The sequence below is a fragment of the Bubalus kerabau genome, chromosome 2, assembly GCF_029407905.1.
Source record: "Bubalus kerabau isolate K-KA32 ecotype Philippines breed swamp buffalo chromosome 2, PCC_UOA_SB_1v2, whole genome shotgun sequence".
Taxonomy (NCBI): domain Eukaryota; kingdom Metazoa; phylum Chordata; class Mammalia; order Artiodactyla; family Bovidae; genus Bubalus; species Bubalus kerabau.
The window spans coordinates 192,235,748-192,253,220 of NC_073625.1; the positions used below are offsets into that span (position 1 = coordinate 192,235,748).

At 51.7% G+C, this 17,473-nt stretch overlaps 1 protein-coding gene across 1 annotated transcript; it reads right to left on the minus strand.

Annotated features, from left to right (window-relative positions):
• Positions 1–342: 342 nt before the first annotated feature.
• On the minus strand, positions 343–16,705 carry SPATC1L (spermatogenesis and centriole associated 1 like). The gene is made up of 4 exons (XM_055570395.1): positions 16,332–16,705; positions 8,966–9,316; positions 1,818–1,969; positions 343–1,259 (listed from the first exon to the last, which is right to left on the minus strand). The coding sequence occupies exons 1-4, from the start codon at positions 16,531–16,533 to the stop codon at positions 933–935; spliced, it is 1,032 nt and encodes a 343-aa protein (XP_055426370.1). The 5' UTR covers positions 16,534–16,705; the 3' UTR covers positions 343–932.
• Between the last annotated feature and the right edge of the window lie 768 nt (positions 16,706–17,473).

A 17,473-nucleotide genomic window follows, 5' to 3' on the forward strand; every position in this document is an offset into this window, starting at 1 on the left:
CAAGGGACAGGCATCCTGGCACCTTCATCCGCCTACCTATGGCAGAGGAGGAGCCAGGGAGGGGCCGGTCACAGGGCTTCAGAGGGCCACCTGCCCTCTCTAGGCCTCAGGAGAAATGGGGGGTGGTGTGGAAGTTGGGGGGCAGAGGGCTGTGTGTCCTATGGAGATGGGTCTGGCCCAGGGCTTGGGCACAGCTGGGAATGCAAGATGCACAGAGGGGACCCAATGTGATGCCAAGACCAGTTCTGGGGGGCAGTTTTGAGACATTAAAAGTGCTGGCAAGTGCTAAAAATATCTCCTGAGGAGGGGACCCTGGAAAGCTCCACTATTTACAGGGAAAGCGATCTCATCAGTCAGTGCCCCGATTATGGTTTCTGTGACCACCCCACAGCCAAAGAGACCAGGGCTCGGAGTCCAGAAGCCGGCAGGAAGAGCCCAGCCCACACCGGCTCCCGTCCAGGGGCTCCGGCTGCCGGGAATCCTCTCGCAGGTAAACTCCCAACAGGGACGCCCACACGGCTGCACATGGGCACCTGCTTTAAAGCTCTGCTGCTGTCTTGCTGTCCCTGGCTTTGAACAAGGGGCTGTGTCTTCACGTTGCCGCGGACTCTGCAGCTGTCCTGTCCGCGGCTGAACCCTGGCCCCAGGCTCTGCCCTCCAGGGAGACCCCCACGGGGACCCGCCACAGGCCCTCAAAGAGCAGCGGTAGAGGAGGAACAGCAAACAGACGACTTTAATAGACCGGGGCTCACCGCCAAGTGTGGGCGGCGGGGCGCGCGCCAGGGTGCGCGCTGGCCGGGGGGCGGGACAGCGCGGGCAGCGGCCAGCCCGGCCCTGGCGCCCTCGGCGCGCCCTCCTGGGAGCGGACGAGGAGCAGCGTGGCGCCCGCAGTTGCAACACGCTTTTATTGCAGGGAGGCGTGGGGCGTGGGTTCACCAGGCGAAGAGCGGGCGGCTGTCCTCCTTGGAGAGCTCGCACAAGCAGTTGAGCAGCAGCAGCGAGTCGCCCAGAAACTTGGGGGGCACAACGTCGATGACCAGCTTCCGCAGGGCGGCCGGGCTGCTGTGCAGCGGGTTGGCACGCAGGTCCGGCCGCTGCTTCAGAATGCCGTAGGTGTTGATGAGGAACTCGCTGAACACAGGGTGCACGTCGCGGTTGTAGCCCAGCCTCTCCAGGCGCGCCGTCAGCGTCAGGTAGCGGTGCGTTAGCTCCCGCAGCTTCTTCTCGTCCACCGAGCCGTCCAGGGACTTGATGGACGTCTGCGGGCACAGGCGCGAGTGGGCGGCGGGGCCAGGGACCCGCGGGGACGGGGAGGCGAGGACGGGAGGCCAGGCGCAGGCCCGAGGCGAGATCCCGGCGCCCTTCCAGCACAGCTGTGTCGGTGGGGACACTGAGGCCCAGAGGCAGGCCCCCACCAGAGGCTGGCTCCCAGTTTCCCTCCCACACAGGGACCGACAGGAAAGAAGGGAGCTCCACCCCCGGTGCCAGGAAAAGGTGCCTTGCCAGCCAGGCGGAGCGTCACAGTGCTCCCTGCCCGAAGCCACTCCTGAGGCTGTCCCAGACTACGAAAGACAGGACAGAGCAAAGGGACTTGTGGGGCAGCTCATTGATTCCCCACTCAGACACCACTCAGCCTTGCCCAGGCCTACAGCTGTGTGGGCACTACAGCGGACTGGCAGCCAGGGGACCTTGGGGGAGCGGGGGGCAGGGAGCTGGGCAACAGCAGGCCTGCGGCAAGGATGGGACCCTGGGCTGGGGGGGTCCTAGGGCAGGTCGGGGACCCGGCCAGGGGAAGGCCCCCAGCCAGGGAGGCATACCTGTTTGATCTTCTCAGGGATGTTGGACACAGTGAAGCCGTAGAGCCGGGTCACCCCTGGGAAGACATAGGCCAGGATGCGCCGGTCCAGCTGGAAGGCAATCTCCCCGACAATGCGACCGTCCTTCTCCGTGCCAGTGAAGCTCTGGATCTCTGGGGGGCAGGGTTGGGCGGGGCTGGTGAGACAGGCAGCCAGTATCTGGGAGGGTAGGAGGGTCAGGGGGTTCAGAGGGTCCAGCGCTGCCCACATTCCTCCTGCCTGTGCTCCAGGGTCCATTTCAGGGAGAGGGCTGACCCAGATGTTGCCACTGTGGGTCTGAGGTGAAGCCTGGGGACCCCAGCAAGGCCTTCCTGCAGGGGCCAGTGGTGACCGGAGGGGGCACCCTTCTCCCTGTTCTCCACCGCTCCCTGGCAGCCCGATCCCAGGCCCTGCCCCAGTTCAGTGAGGTGGACGCTTCACAGCCCAGGGTTGGCTTCTGGTCCCCTTGTCACCAGCACCAGCTCAGCACCTGGTCTGGGGTGACGCCCCTCGGAGCTCTCAGCCCCATGACTAGGTGAACTCGGAATGGGCTAGGCATGTCCCCACCTGAGGGTAGGGTCCTGGTTAACTCAAGAACACATATGTAGCCCGTGTGGGTCCAGCCTGCATAGCTACGTGAAACAGTGAGATGCTCTGTCTCAGCAGCCTGTGTGTATTGCAGGCTGGTCTAATACTTATTTCATAATAAGACTTGAGGGTTGCTGGGTTCGCGGGAGATTCTAATTATTTCCCCAATATCACCCCAGCACATCAACCACCCTCCCCTCCAAAATTGCTTCCAAATTGCCCCTCCCCACGGCAGCCTCTGATGTCAGCACGTCTTCCACCCGACAGCCATGATCCCACCTCTGCCTTTCAAAACTACTGTGCTCTCTGAAGATCATGCTGACGACCATTACCACCAGGTGCCCCTGACTTTGAGGGAGCATGGAGTGAGGAAGGGCCTGCCTCACGGCGCCTGGCACACCCCCACTGACCAGGATGCACTCTGCGGGGAGAGCAGGCACTTGCACAGGCCCCCACGCATCCCGAACTTTGCTCCTCCCTACAGGAGACACTTCATAACAGGCCCATTTCTAAAGCTTTTTCTAAAGCCCTGCAACTTTCTAACCCGACCGTGATCCAAACCCCTCCCAAGAGCGCTGGACGGTGAAGCCCCACAGGGTCCGTCCAGCAGGCAGGTAGGGCACAGACAGGCTGGGTGCTCTGCCATGGAGAGCTGGCCCCAGGTCCTGTTACCCACACAGCTGTGCCTACCAAGGGCTCAGGACCCCCACCACATACAGAGGTTGGTCTGACTCCCCACCCTGCTGGAGGGCTCAGTGGCCCGGGGAGTCACTGGGCTGCTCTGAGACCTCCGCAAAGGCTTCTATGCAGCTGTGCGCACTGGACTGCAGGACCAACCCTGCCTGTGACCTTGGGCAGCTGCTTTCCCTCCCTCAGCCCCGTCCTGGGACTGCCCACATAGCCGCCCATCCCAGAACCCTGACTAGTCACTCTGGGCAGGAACAGGATGGCAGTCAACACATGCTTATCAAGGCCAGGCGTGGGTGGCTCCTCCTCCTCTGTGGGCACTGGGATAGGCGAGGGGGCACATGTCCTCCTGCTCCCTCGGCCGCGCCAATGCATGTGCTGAGCAGGGAATATGAGGTTGAACTTAGCACAGTCCAGGTCTGTCACAGCTGAGACTCTGTGGCCAAATCCAAGGTCATAAGGTTTATGTCTATGTTTTCTTCTAACAGTTTTATGGTTTTAGCTCTTTTAGGTCTTTTAAACATCTCTGATGCATTTTGAGTTAATTTTCAAATGTGATATGAAGTCCAGCTTCAGCTGTTTGCATATGGAGATCCACTTTCCTGGCACCATGTTGAAAAGACTCTTCTCTCTCCATTGAATTGTCTTGAGACCCTTGCCAGACATCAGACTTGTAAATGCATGGGTTTATCTCTGACTCTTGACTCTATTCCATGGACTTGTATGCCTGTGCTTACACCAGTACCAGGCTGCTGATTACTGTACCTTTAGAGTAAATTTTGAAATTGGGAAGTGTGAGTCCTCCAATTTTATTCTCCTTTTTCAAGACTGTTTTGCTTATTCTGAGTCCCATGCATCTCCATACAAATCTGAGGATCAGTATGTCAACTTCTGCCAAGAAGTCAGGTGGGACTTTGATAGGGATTGCATTGAAATTTGTAGATTGATTTGGGGAGGTTTGCCACCTTGATGGCACCCCACTCCAGTACTCTTGCCTGGAGAATCCCATGGATGGAGGAGCCTGGTGGGCTGCCATCCATGGGGTCGCTAAGAGTCGGACACGACTGAGCAACTTTACTTTCATTTTCACTTTCATGCATTGGAGAAGGAAATGGCAACCCACTCCAGTGTTCTTGCCTGGAGAATCCCAGGGACGGGGAAGCCTGGTGGGCTGCCGTCTATGGGGTCGCACAGAGTCGGACACGACTGGAGCGATTTAGCAGGAGCAGCAGCAGCCACCTTGATAATATTAGGTCTTTCAAGCCATGACCGGAAGACTTTTTACATTTATTTAGGTCTCTTTCATTTCTTTCAATGTTTTGTAGTTTTCAGTGTTGTTTTTGTTTAGTCGCTGTCATGTCCAGCTCTTTGTGACTCCATAGACCATAGCCCGCCAGGCCCCTCTGTCCATGGGACTTCCCAGGCGAGAATACTGGAGTTGGTTGCCATTTCCTTCTCCAGGGGATCTTCCCAACCCAGGGATCAAACCCATGTCTTTTACACTGGCAGGCGGGTTCTTTACCACCGAACCACCTGGGAAGCCCTAGTGTTCAGTGCACTCCTGCCAAAATCACTTGGCAACACTGCAGAAGTGACCCAGGAATTCTAACTGAGGACCAGATACACCACAGAGAAGCATGTTAGGGAAAACAGGGCCCATGGCGGAGCAGAAAACAGTCTCCCCCTTCTGTATTAATACAGTTATCTCATCAGGAGTCGGCCCCTCTCCCTGCCTCCCCTCCTCTAAAGTATAAATTAGGTGGAAGGAATGAGCAACCTCTAGATCTGAGAGGATCTAGAGAGCATTTCTAGTCCAACCTGGGCCCTTCAAGATCTGACCAAAAAGCTATTCCTCCAAGAAAAAAGTCAGTAAGATTGATAAACCCCTAGCCAGATTAATTACAGAAAAAGGGGAAGATAAAAACTACCACTATCAGAAATGAGAGATGGTATCACCATAGATTTTACAGATAGAAGTAGAACCTGTGTGTGTGTGTGTGTGTCTGTGTCTGTGTGTGTCTCTGCGTGTTTATTAAAAGGAATTGGCTCTCGCAATTATGAAAATTGACACATCCCAAGATCTGCGATGGTGAGTCAGTAAGCTGGAGGCTCAGAAGAGCTGATGATGTAGCCCCTGTCTGCGTGCAAGGTCTGAGAAACAAGGGAACCCATGGTGTGGCTCCAGTTTAAAGGACTGGAGGCTTGAGACCCAAGAAGAGCTGAGATTCCAGTTGCAATCCAAAGGCAGTCAGGCAGGAGGAATTTTCTCTTACTTGGGAGAGAGTCAGCCTTTTTATCCCACTCAGACCTGCAACTGATTGTATGAGGCCTACCCACATTCAGGAGGCCAGTCTGCTTTATTCAGTCTATTGACTTAAATATGAAACTCATCTAAAAACATTCTCATAGACATACCCTGAATAATGTCTGACCAAATATCTGGGCACCTAATGGCCCAGTCAAGTTGACCATCATGGGATAAATATACAAAATCAATTGTGTTACTATATATTAGAAACAAATAATCAGAAATTCATATTGATAAAAAGTACTATTCATTATAGCATCAAAAACATGAAATACTAAAGGGTAAATTCAACAAAAATGTGCAAGATCTGCACATAGAAGCTATAAAATATTACTGAAATGTATTTTTAAAGAACTAAAAAGATGGAGAGATATACAGGCATACCTTGGACATATTGCTGGTTTCAGTTCCGGACCACCACAATAAAGCGAATACCACATGAAAGCAAGTCGAGTAATAAAATAAAAAAAGGATAACCAAAAAAAAAAAAAAAAACCAGCAAGTCATGTGAATTGTTCAGTTTCTCAGTGCACATGAAAGTTAGGTTTACACTGCAGTGTAGTCTATAATGTGCAAAGCATTATGTCCAAAAAAATGTACATAACTTAATTTTTAAATACTTCATTGTTAAAAAATGTTAACCATCCTCTAAGACTTCAGTGAGATATAACCTTTTTGCTGGTGGAGGGTCCTGCCTCAGTATTGACAGATTCTGACAGATGAGGCAGTGGTTACTGAAAGTTGGGGTTGGTGTGGCAATTTCTTTAAAAAGGTAACAATGATGTTTGCCATATTGATTGACTCTCCCTTTCAGGAATAATTTCTATGTAGCACGAAATGCTATTTCAGAGCATTTTACCCAGGATAGAACTTCTTTCAAAATTAAAGTTAACCCCTCTCAAACCCTGCCACTGTTTTCTCAACTAAGTTTGCATACTGTTCTAAATCTTTGTTGTCGTTTCAGCATCTTCACCAGGAGTAGATTCCACCTCAAGAAACCACTTTCTTAGCTCACCCATAGGAAGCAACTCCTCCTGTGTGAAGGCTTTATCTGCAACGGCAGCAGCTCAGTAACACCTCAGGCTCCTCTTCTAATTACAGTTCTCTTGCTGTTCCCACCACATGTGCAGCCACACCCCGCAGTGCAGTCTTGAATCCCTCCAAGTCATCCATGAGGGCTGGAATCAACTTCTCCCAGACTCCTGTTAATGTCCATATTCTGACATCTTCCTGTGAATCATGAATGTTCTTAGTGGCGTCTAGAATGGTGAATCCTTTCCAGAAAGTTTCAGAGCCCTCAGTGGGACTACTATCTATGGCAGCTATGGCCTTATGAAGTATGTGCTGTGCTGTGGTCAGTGACTCAGTCGTGTCCAGCTCTTTGTGACCCCACGGACTGTTGCCTGCCAGGTTCCCCTGTCCATGGAATTCTCCAGGCAAGAATACTGGAGTGGGTTGCCATGCCCCCTTCCAGGGCATCTTCCCAATCCAGGGATTGAAGCCAGGTATCCCACATTGCAGGCAGATTCTTTACCGTTTGAGCCACCAGGGAAGCCCCTATGAAGTATATTTCTTCAGTAATAAGACTTGAAAGTCAAATTTACTCCTTGATACATGGGCAGAATGGATGTGCCTTAGCAGCATGTAAACAACTTTAATTTCCTTGTCCATCTGCATCAGAGACCTTGGGTGACTAGGTGCGTCATCTATGAGCAGGAATATTTTGAAAGGTATCTTTTTCCTGAGCAGTACGTCTCAATAGTTGGCTTAAAATATTCAGTGAACCATTTTGCAAATAGATATTCATTTTGCAAAGCCTGGATGACTATGCCAAAGCCTTTGACTGTGCGGATCACAATAAACTGTGGAAAATTCTTCAAGAGATGGGAATACCAGACCACCTGACCTGCCTCTTGAGAAATCTGTATGCAGGTCAGGAAGCAACAGTTAGAACTGGACATGGAACAACAGACTGGTTCCAAATAGGAAAAGGAGTACGTCAAGGCCGTATATTGTCACCCTGCTTATTTAACTTATATGCAGAGTACATCATGAGAAATGCTGGGCTGGAAGAAGCACAAGCTGGAATCAAGATTTCTGGAAGAAATATCAATAACCTCAGATATGCAGATGACACCACCCTTATGGCAGAAAGTGAAGAGGAACTAAAAAGCCTCTTGATGAAAATGAAAGAGGAGAGTGAAAAAGTTAGCTTAAAGCTCAACATTCAGAAAACTAAGATCATGGCATCTGGTCCCATCACTTCGTGGCAAATAGATGGGGAAACAGTGGAAACATGTCAGACTTTATTTTCTTGGGCTCCAAAATCACTGTAGATGGTGACTACAGCCATTGAATTAAAAGACACTCACTCTTTGGAAGAAAAGCTATGACCAACGTAGACAGCATATTAAAAAGCAGAGACATTACTTTGCTGACAAAGATCTGTCTAGTCAAACCTATGATCTTTCCAGTAGTCATGTTATGGATGTGAGAGCTGGACCATAAAGAAAACTGAGCATTGAAAAATTAATGCTTTTGAACTGTGGTATTGGAGAAGATTCTTGAGTGTCCCTTGGACTGCAAAGAGATCAAACCATTCAATCCTAAAGGAAATCAGTCCTGAATATTCATTGGAAGGAGTGATGCTGAAACTTCACTTGATGAGAAAGAACTTGGCCACTTGATGAGAAGAACTGACTGGTTGGAAAAGACCCAGATGCTGGGAAAGATTGAAGGCAGAAGGAGAAGGGGAAAACAGAGGATGAGATGGTTGGATGGCATCACTGACTCAACTGACATGAGTTTGAGCAAGCTCCAGGAGTTGGTAATGGACAGGGAAGCCTGGTGTGCTGCAGTCCATGGGGTCCCAAAGAGTCGGACTGAGCAACTGAGCTGAACTGAACTGAACTCTGCATATAAGTTAAATTAGCAGGGTGACAATATACAGCCTGGACATAATCCTTTCCCAATTTTGAACCAGTCAGTTGTTCCACGTCCACCTCTAACTGTTGCTTCTTGTCCTGCATTCAGGTTTCTCAGGAGACAGGTAAGGTGGTCTGGTATTCCCATCTCCACAGTTTACTTTCCAGAATTTTCCACAGTTTATTGTGATCCACATAGTCAAAGGCTTTAGTGTAGTCAATGAAGTGGAATCACAGCCTTGTCATGGCAAAGAGGCCTGCATAACTCAATGAAGCTATGAGCCATGCCTTGCAGGGCCACCCAAGATGGGTGGGTCATAGTGAAAAGTTCTGACAGAATGTAGTCCACTAGAGGAGGGAAGGACACCACCCCCCCCTTCATGGATCGTATCTGCAAAACATGTACCAAAAAAGTCTGGTATCCAGAATACACAACTCAATCATAAGAAGATAAGCTACTCACTTATTTAAATGGTCAAAAGATGTGTACAGACAGGGCCCCAGACCCCAGGAGCATGGGCACACTCTCCTCCTCCGGCTGCTGGCTGGATGCAGAAGCTGGGCCCTGACCACCCTCCCTAGCAGCCAACCCCCCACTCCTGCCTGCTCCTCACCCTCCTCACCGTTCAGGTAGTAGCTCCTCCTGGTTCGGTCCCCGGAGGGCAGGCTGCTCTCTGAGAAGCACACCTTTTTGGGCCGGCCCACGTCCCGGGTCTCCAGCAGGGTCTTCTCCACCAGCGGGTCCTGCAAGGGGCTCAGGAGTGGAGACAGCTTTCGATCGGAGCCTCGGGGGATACGCAGTTCCGGGGAGCTGAGGAAAGCCTTGAAGGGCACCTGGGAGGACGTCACACAGCCTGGGGAGGCGTCGTCCTCGCTGGAGAGGGGGGCATGTGAGCACAGCAGGTCTTCCAGGGAGGACCCCTGCAGCTGGGAGGGTGCATCAGGGCCACTGGTGAACCTTCCAAAGTCTGGAACTGGGGCCGGGAGGGAGGAACAAGCTGTGAGGCGGAGGCTCCAGGAGCACCCACGTCTTGCAGAGATCCTGCCCCCAGCTCTGACACCTGCCCCCACTTCCCCTCTGGAGGAGGCAATGGATCCCAGGACACCAGCAGCCCCAGGTCCGGAGGCACAGCACACGTGTGGCCTCCAGCACTCCCACTGTGTGTCCACACACTGTGACAGTGACTTATATGTGCATCTTAAATTCTATATAAATGGTATCATCCAGCACCTTTTATTATGAAACTTCTTTTTTTGAGAGTTATCCATGATGAATGTGTCATTGGGTAGCTCTATGGTTCACTTAACCATTTCCTGGGACACATGCATACATGGGCACACATCTGCACATACATGCACAGACACACATGGATTTTTTTCATCCATCCCCACTGCTGCACATGGGACTGTTTCCAGGATTCCTTGTAAAGCAGAGCGGTGATCGGTGTCCCTCATGTATGTCCCCTGCCAGACACACGGTGCAGGAACTGTCAGGAAGTCACAGCAGTGAGGCAGCAAGGGCCCCCAGTGCTTCCTCTGGCTGAGTCCCAGGAGCCTGGTCCCCTTTGCTCAGGACTCACATATTCCCAGGGGAGGTAGGCCATCCCAGCCATGGGCAGGGGCTGGGAAAACTCTACTCATGGGCTTGGGGAAGAGCCATATCTGTGACCTAATTTTAAAGGGATTGTTGTGTGGTCAGGTGTGTTTGCACTTCACTTTTAGTTTCTATTTAGTGAATTGAAATTCCCTCCTGTTATTCCCAAGCCTTAAAAAAGTTCTGTTAAACATAAAACAATTTTTTTAATCCTCAGTCAAAACTTTCAAGCCACATTATAATAAAACTATAAATGAATCAGAGTCAATAGAAAACCCCATCTCCTCATAATTAAAAGAATTCTCAGGACTTCCCCAGTGGTCCAGTGGTTAAGAACTCACCTTGCAATGCAAGGGCTGTGGGTTCAATCCCTAGTCAGTGAACTAAGATCCCACATACTGCAGAACAACTCAGTCCACTCCACAACTAGAAAGCCCAAGTGCCACAGCTAAGACCAAAAAATATATACATATTAGGAAAAAAAATTATCTTTAGTAATGATAAGATTAAAGAGAAAATAAAAATAGGAAAAATGATTATTGAGAAATAATGAAAATCAGAACACTAGGTATATTGACATCAGTACATTTAAAACTGTATCTAAAGTGAAACTGGAGAAGGCAATGGCTCCCCACTCCAGTACTCTTGCCTGGAAAATCCCATGGACGGAGGAGCCTGGTGGGCTGCCATCCATGGGGTCGCTAAGAGTCGGACATGACTGAGCAACTTCACTTTCACTTTTCACTTTCCTGCATTGGAGAAGGAAAGGGCAACCCACTCCAGTGTTCTTGCCTGGAGAATCCCAGGTACGGGGGAATGTGGTGGGCTTCCGTCTATGGGGTCACACAGAGTCGGACACGACTGAAGCGACTTAGCAGCAGCAGCAAAGTGAAATCAGCAACTTAAATTCTTTAATGACTTCTAAAACATCATCAAAAAATTAAACATTCATATAGGAATGAACTCTTGAAGAAAGCACAAGTTAGAGAATAATAAAAATAGCAGCAGAAATAAGCTTGAAATAGTTCTACGAAAAGTCCAATAAGATAGTGAAACTGTGGAAAGCTACTTTAGAGAAACAGAAAACAAAAGAATAAAATTGAAAATGAGAAAAGCCAGATAAGAATGACCAGGAAGACAATGTTTAAATTATAAAAGATTATATCCAACTGAATATTACTTGAAAACTTTAATAAAGGAGATATCACTTGGGAAGCTATTTTCAATGACTCAATAAGAAGTAGAAAACCTGCACAGATTAATAAGCAAAAAAGAAAAACCTTGAAGTTATAGAATTATGAGCAAAGGGCTGAAGGCCTGAGTGGTTGGTGGATGAGTTCTTTCAAGTCCCCAAACAATTCACAACCCCTGCATCATATGGATGAGGCTGGAACACTGAAAAAATTAAACGATGCTTGATTATCAAGCTTATAAATTGTCACAACTCTGATATCAAATCCCTGAAAAGACAACCCACAGAAAGAAAACTGCAGCCCAGATTCACATAGGAATCAGAGAAAACAGAGTCCAGAGATCCTGAGCAAAGCCCCAGCCAAACACATGCCGCAGCAAACAGCTCAGGCCTAGAACCGGCAGTCTCTCAACAACACAGTGGAACAAGACCCCACAGGCCAGTGGGGGCACAGCCGAGGGCACTTTGGCCAGTACAGAAGTGAGGTCATAAAATCTTAACAAAATGAGCCTTTCTTCAATTTTGTTGTTGTTGTTCTTTAAAAATAAGGACTAGAAGGCTTTTCCCCAGCACCCAGCCTACACCCCCAAACCCCCAGTACCTGGACAGACAGGGCCGTCCATTGCCGACCAACTGCCAGAGGATGACGGTGGAGCCTGTCAAGGCCAAAAGTCCTGGGATTCGTGAGGAAGAAAGACAGAAACGAGCGTATGAGCTGCCATTGTTGTTCAGTTGCTAAGACGTGTCCAGCTCTTTGCGACCCCATGGGCTGTAGCCCGCCAGGCTCCTCTGTCCGTGGGAATTCTCCAGGCAAGAATATTGGAGTGGGTTGCCATTCCCTTTTCCAGGGATCTTCCTGAACCAGGGCTTGAGCCCTTGTCTCCTGCTTGGCAGGTGGATTCTTTACCACTGAGCCACCAGGGAAGCCCATCTGAGCTGCCAACCCAATTTAAAAGTCTGTAACAGCAGCTATAGAACTCAGAAAACATGGGAGAAAGAACTGGAAAACTTAGCAGAACAAAATAGCTCAGGGAGGGGACTGGATAGTGAATACTCTGGTGATCTAGTGGTTAGGGCTCCACGCTCTCACAGCCCAGGGCCTGGGCTTAACCCCTGATCGGGGAACTAAGAACCAGCATGCCTGGTGGCCAAAAGTAAAAATAAAAATATAAAGTAAGCAAAATATCATAAGGGGCCTGGATATAGGCTAAATATTTACAAATCAACAGATTTCCAAAACACACCAACAGGGATAACTGAAAACACAGTGGAAAAAGAAATCCCATCCATGACTGCAATAAGTAACATAAAGTGCCCCAGGAATAAACCAATTAATGTGAAAGATATATGTGAGAAATGGCTAAAGAGACTTGAAGAAACAGAGTCAGAGCAGCTTAATAGAGCTGCAGGGGATGATCTCACCCTCTGGGCAAATGTAAGAAAAGGAGAAAGTAATTACCGTGCCTTCCAAGCCAGTGATTCTACCTTTAGGGAAACATACCCTAAGGAAATAACTCTGAATAGAAAATGCTTTTCCTGTGGTATTTACTTCAGGGTTGGAGAAGGAAATGACAACCCACTCCAGTATTCTTGCCTGGAGAATTCCATGGACAGAGGAGCCTTACGGGTTATGGTCCATGGGATCACAAGAGTCAGACGTGACTGAGCAACTAACGCTTACTTCAGGGTAAGAGAAAAGAACTGTCATTTCAAACATAAGGAGAGTTCATAAATTCTGGTTCATCTGATTCTGGAATATGACACAGCTATTTAGAATGTATTTATGACAATACAGAAGCAGCTGTCTCGTGATGGTAAAGGGAAGAGGCAGAGAGAACACTCAGAAACTACTTAAAATCACTGGACACTCCACGCAGGACAAGGAGTCCAGGCAACCGTGGAGGCTCTGAGATGCCAGGGGCTCAGGCACCAGGGTGATCTGGAGGAAACTGGCCTGGGAGGGGAGGGCCCGGGATGGCCAAGGCCCCCACCCCACCCTGTCCCTCAGAACATGTGCACCATGTGCAAAGTGGCCCCAGAAGGTGGCACCAGCTGTGGGAAAGGTGCAGGTGGAGAGGCCGCAGGCCTTTGGAGAGGGTCCCAGTGTCCATGTCAACACTTGAGCTGCACGTGGCCTTTGACCCAAGGATTCCTGGACAGCCCCCTGTCAGCAGGCCACAGGGGTACCTGTGAAGCCCCGTGGCTGCTGGGAGATGGAGGAGCACTCCTGTCATGGGGACCAGACTTAAGGGCTGGTGGTGAACCCACAGGGAACAGTGAGCGAGCCCTCCAGGAGATGGCCAGTGGTCAAGGACAGAAGATGGATGGCTGGGGAGTCAGTGTAGAATGGCTCCACCCTGTCCACATAAACTGAGGATCCTGGGATACACATGCAAACAGCCACCAAAACTTCAGAGAGAAGCCAGAGTCGACGTGGACAGCGGCTGCCGCTGGGAGTGAGGCCAGGAGCCTGCAGTAGTCACGCTCACCCCAAGTGATCTTGCTTAGTGAGAACGACAGATTTTTAAAGCACATCCTGTGCAACTTCCCTGGTGGCCTGGTGGCAAAGAATCCGAGTGCCAATGCAGGGACACGAGTTCCATCCCTGGTCCAGAGAGATCCCACGCCGCGGAGCAACTAAGCCCGTGCACCACAACTACTGAAGCCTGTGCTCCAGAGCCCAAGAGTCGCTGAGCCCGTGCACCGAGAGCCTGTGCCCCACAACAACAGAAGCCACTGGAGTGAGAGGCCTGCAGCCAAAATTAATAGATAAACCACATCCAGTTTCTAAAGCAAACACCGAGCCGTTGCTGTGCACAGTTCCCGTCCATCTGAAACCTCGAGCTCCACTGGAGAACTCCTTCCAGTTCTCCAAGTCCAGCCCCGAGGCCAAGGTTGCACTCTGGGGATGGAGGTGGCTCTGAAGATAGCGGGGGCCCATCAGCCCACAACCTGCAACAGGGGCTCCAAGGCCTTTCTTTGGAGGCTCGAGGCCTCAGGCGGGCCAGGGGCTGGGGCTCCTCCTAAGACTCGCATGCAGAAGGATCTGGGCTTGCCCATGGGTGGGATGCTGGCCATGCCCCAGAGACGGCCTGACTTGTACCCTGACGGGGAACAGTGCAGCCTGAGCAAGGGCCTGCACCTCACCCAATGCCCACCTTCCAGCCTGGCCAGTCCACCGATCACACAGATGGATGAGGGTTTAGTTCAGTCGCTCAGTCGTGTCCAATTCCTTGTGACCCCATGGACTGCAGCACGCCAGGCCTCCCTGTCCTTCACCAACTCCCAGAGTTTACTCAACCTCATGTCCATCGAGTCAGTGATGCCATCCAACCATCTTATCCTCTGTTGCCCCCTTCTCCTGCCCTCAATCTTTCCCAGCATCAGGGTCTTTTCAAATGAGTCAGCTCTTTGCATCATGTGGACAAAGTATCAGAGTTTCAGCTTCAACATGAGTCTTTCCAATGAACTCCCAAGACTGATTTCCTTTAGGAGGGACTGGTTGGATCTCCTTGCAGTCCAAGGGACTCTCAAGAGTTTTCTCCAATACCACAGTTCAAAAGCATCAATTCTTCGGCGCTCAGCTTTCTTTATAGTCCAACTCTCACATCCATACATGACCACTGGAAAAACTTTGACTAGATTTTTTTTTGACTAGATGGACCTTTGTTGGCAAAGTAATGTCTCTGCTTTTGAATATGCTATCTAGGTTGGTCATAACTTTTCTTCCAAGGAGCAAGCCATCTTTTAATTTCGTGGCTACAGTCACCATCTGCAGTGATTTTGGAGCCCCCCAAAATAAATTCTGTCATTGTTTCCACTGTTTCCCCATCTATTTGCCATGAAGTGATGGGACCGGATGCCATGATCTTAGTTTTCTGAATGTTGAACTTTAAGCCAACTTTTTCACTCTCCATTTTCACTTTCATCAAAAGGCTTTTTAGTTCCTCTTCACTTTCTGCCATAAGGGTGGTGTCATCTGCAAATCTGAGGTTATTGATATTTCTCCTGGCAATCTTGATTCTAGCTTGTGCTTCAGCAAAGCTCAATTCTTAGGACAAAGGGCCACAGAGCAGGCCGAGGCACGTGATTGTTGGCAATGGTCACAGCGCAGACAAGGCCTTGGGGACAAGTGCCTCAGGCAGCCACTGCCAGGCAGGCATTCCTTGAAGGCTGAGGAGGTAGCATGGATGCTCTGCAGGCTGTCATGTCAGGGACACAGCACCGAGAGACAGGCCCCCCTCTACCCATGGTCACCTGGGGACATTGTGTGTCTTGGTCACAGGCAGAGCTGAGGACAGGGCCCCAGGCTCCTCCAGCTGCTCCCCCCTCTACCTGCCATCCCCCCACATAAGGACCCTGCTTGTCTGAGCTCCCTCCTCAAGGCCCACCCCGAGGCTGAAGGTGTAGAGATGCCATGAGGGACCCTCACACCCCAGGACATGCTTGCTCACAGGGTCTGCTTGCTCAGCGCAGGAGGTGACCACACCTACAGTGGGTCCCAGAGCAGCCAAGCATCCCCCTGGGAACCAGCAGCAGCTCTGAAATAAGCTTCAACAGAGGAAAACAACTCACTCCAGGCGAACAACTTATCCTGAGAAGACAGCTGGTCTGCGGGCGTGGGCATTGCCAGGGTGGGAACGGCCATTGCCAGGGCAAGGGCTGGGGTACGAACTCCACCTGCTCTGCTGGGCAGTGAGTGATCATCACCTCTGGGAACATGGAACTCACCTGGTCACAGGACCCATGGTCCACATCCCAGCCACTCAGACCAAGGTCACGGTGCCAACCACACCCTAAGTCGCACTTCCCACGTACAAAAACTTTCAAGCAGAGCCAGCTACCTTCATAGAAAGTGTCTCGGCCTCTGAAGGGGCTCCCACTGGGTGAGGTGGATGACCATGCCGTGCTTGCTTCCTGTCTGTGACCCACAGATCTCTCTCCTAGACAGGGTCCTTGCCTCTCTTGGTGCAGCTGCCAGCCAGTATGGTGGGCACAGCTGCCCTGGCTAAGGGCTGAGCATGCCCGGCTGGCCAGCCCCCAGGAGAGCAGAGTCGCACGGCCTGGCCCGCCATCCCCTGGGCTGGCCTCAGTGGACCTGCTTTAAGCCTCTGTGGCAGCACCTCGACGGCCACCATGGACGGAGCCCCACTAGCCCAAGCGGGTCACCCGCCTGCCCACCCATCTCCCAGAGCCGGCTCACCTGTGCTCCCCGGGGAGCAGGCCTCGGGATAGGCGGGCGCCTTGGGGAAGAGGAAGTCACGACCCCCGTGCCCACAGCTCTCCTGGCAGCTCTCACTCAGCAGCCGCTTCAGCATCTGGTTCTCCTTCATGAGACGCACCTGCTTCTTGAGGTCGGCGTTCTCGCTCATGAGCCTGTTCATCAGCTCGCTGCCCTCAGCCATGGCCAGTTCTCTGTCACGTGTGGGCCCGTGGCCCCATGGAGATGGAAAATCAGAGCCCGCGGGTGCTCCAGAAACGCCAAGAGCCCCGAGTTCCACCGGCCTTCCGCAGCCTTGTGATGTCGCCCTTAAAGCGGCAGTGTCTTGGCCACAGTGAGCAGAGGGGCGGGGACAGGAGGTGGGGATGGGGCACCTCACGGGGTGGGGTCCCCAGCAAGGGAACAGCACAGGCCGAGGCCGGAATGTTCCAGGAACAGCCAGAAATCTGGCCTGCAGGAGTATCTGCAGGCCTGGGGGAGGGGAGCTCTGCCTTCATTGAGTGACTCAAGGACCCCCTCCCCTGCCACCCCCCAACTGCAGGCCACCTGCAGGGTCCTGGAGGCATGCAGGCTGGCCCAGAGCTGGGGCTGTCTGACCTGCAGACGTGGATGACATACCCCCAGGATGCACGCCTGAGGAAGAGGAGGCCATGGGCACAAGGGAGACAGGCCGGGGAGTGCCCCTCAACGGCCCCCACAGCCCATGGAACTCTGGTGGGCTCTCAGGGGCTGGCAGTTGGAGGTCACCTGCTGACTGCACTCTCCTGGTGCTCAGGGTCCTGGCAGCACGTCCACATCCCCACACTAAATGCCAGCACTGAGCATCTGGGACACTGACTATCGGACCTGAGGACCCCCAGCCAGGGCACAGGGCCGTCTAGACAACCCCACGCAGAGTCCTGCCCAGGTTCCAGTCCTCAAGCAGTGTGACCTCCGTGAGCCCCGCCCCCCAACTATCTACCTGGGAGGCACACCAAGTCAGCAGTTTCCTGGCCCCACGGGCAGCAGAGAGGTCTGCTCCTCCTGAGGACATGAGCCCCAACAGGAACATCGAGTCCTCTCTCCCCTCCTGCTGTCGTCTAGGGCTCCCCCTGGCAGCGAGGGCTGGGGTGGGGTGGGAGGAG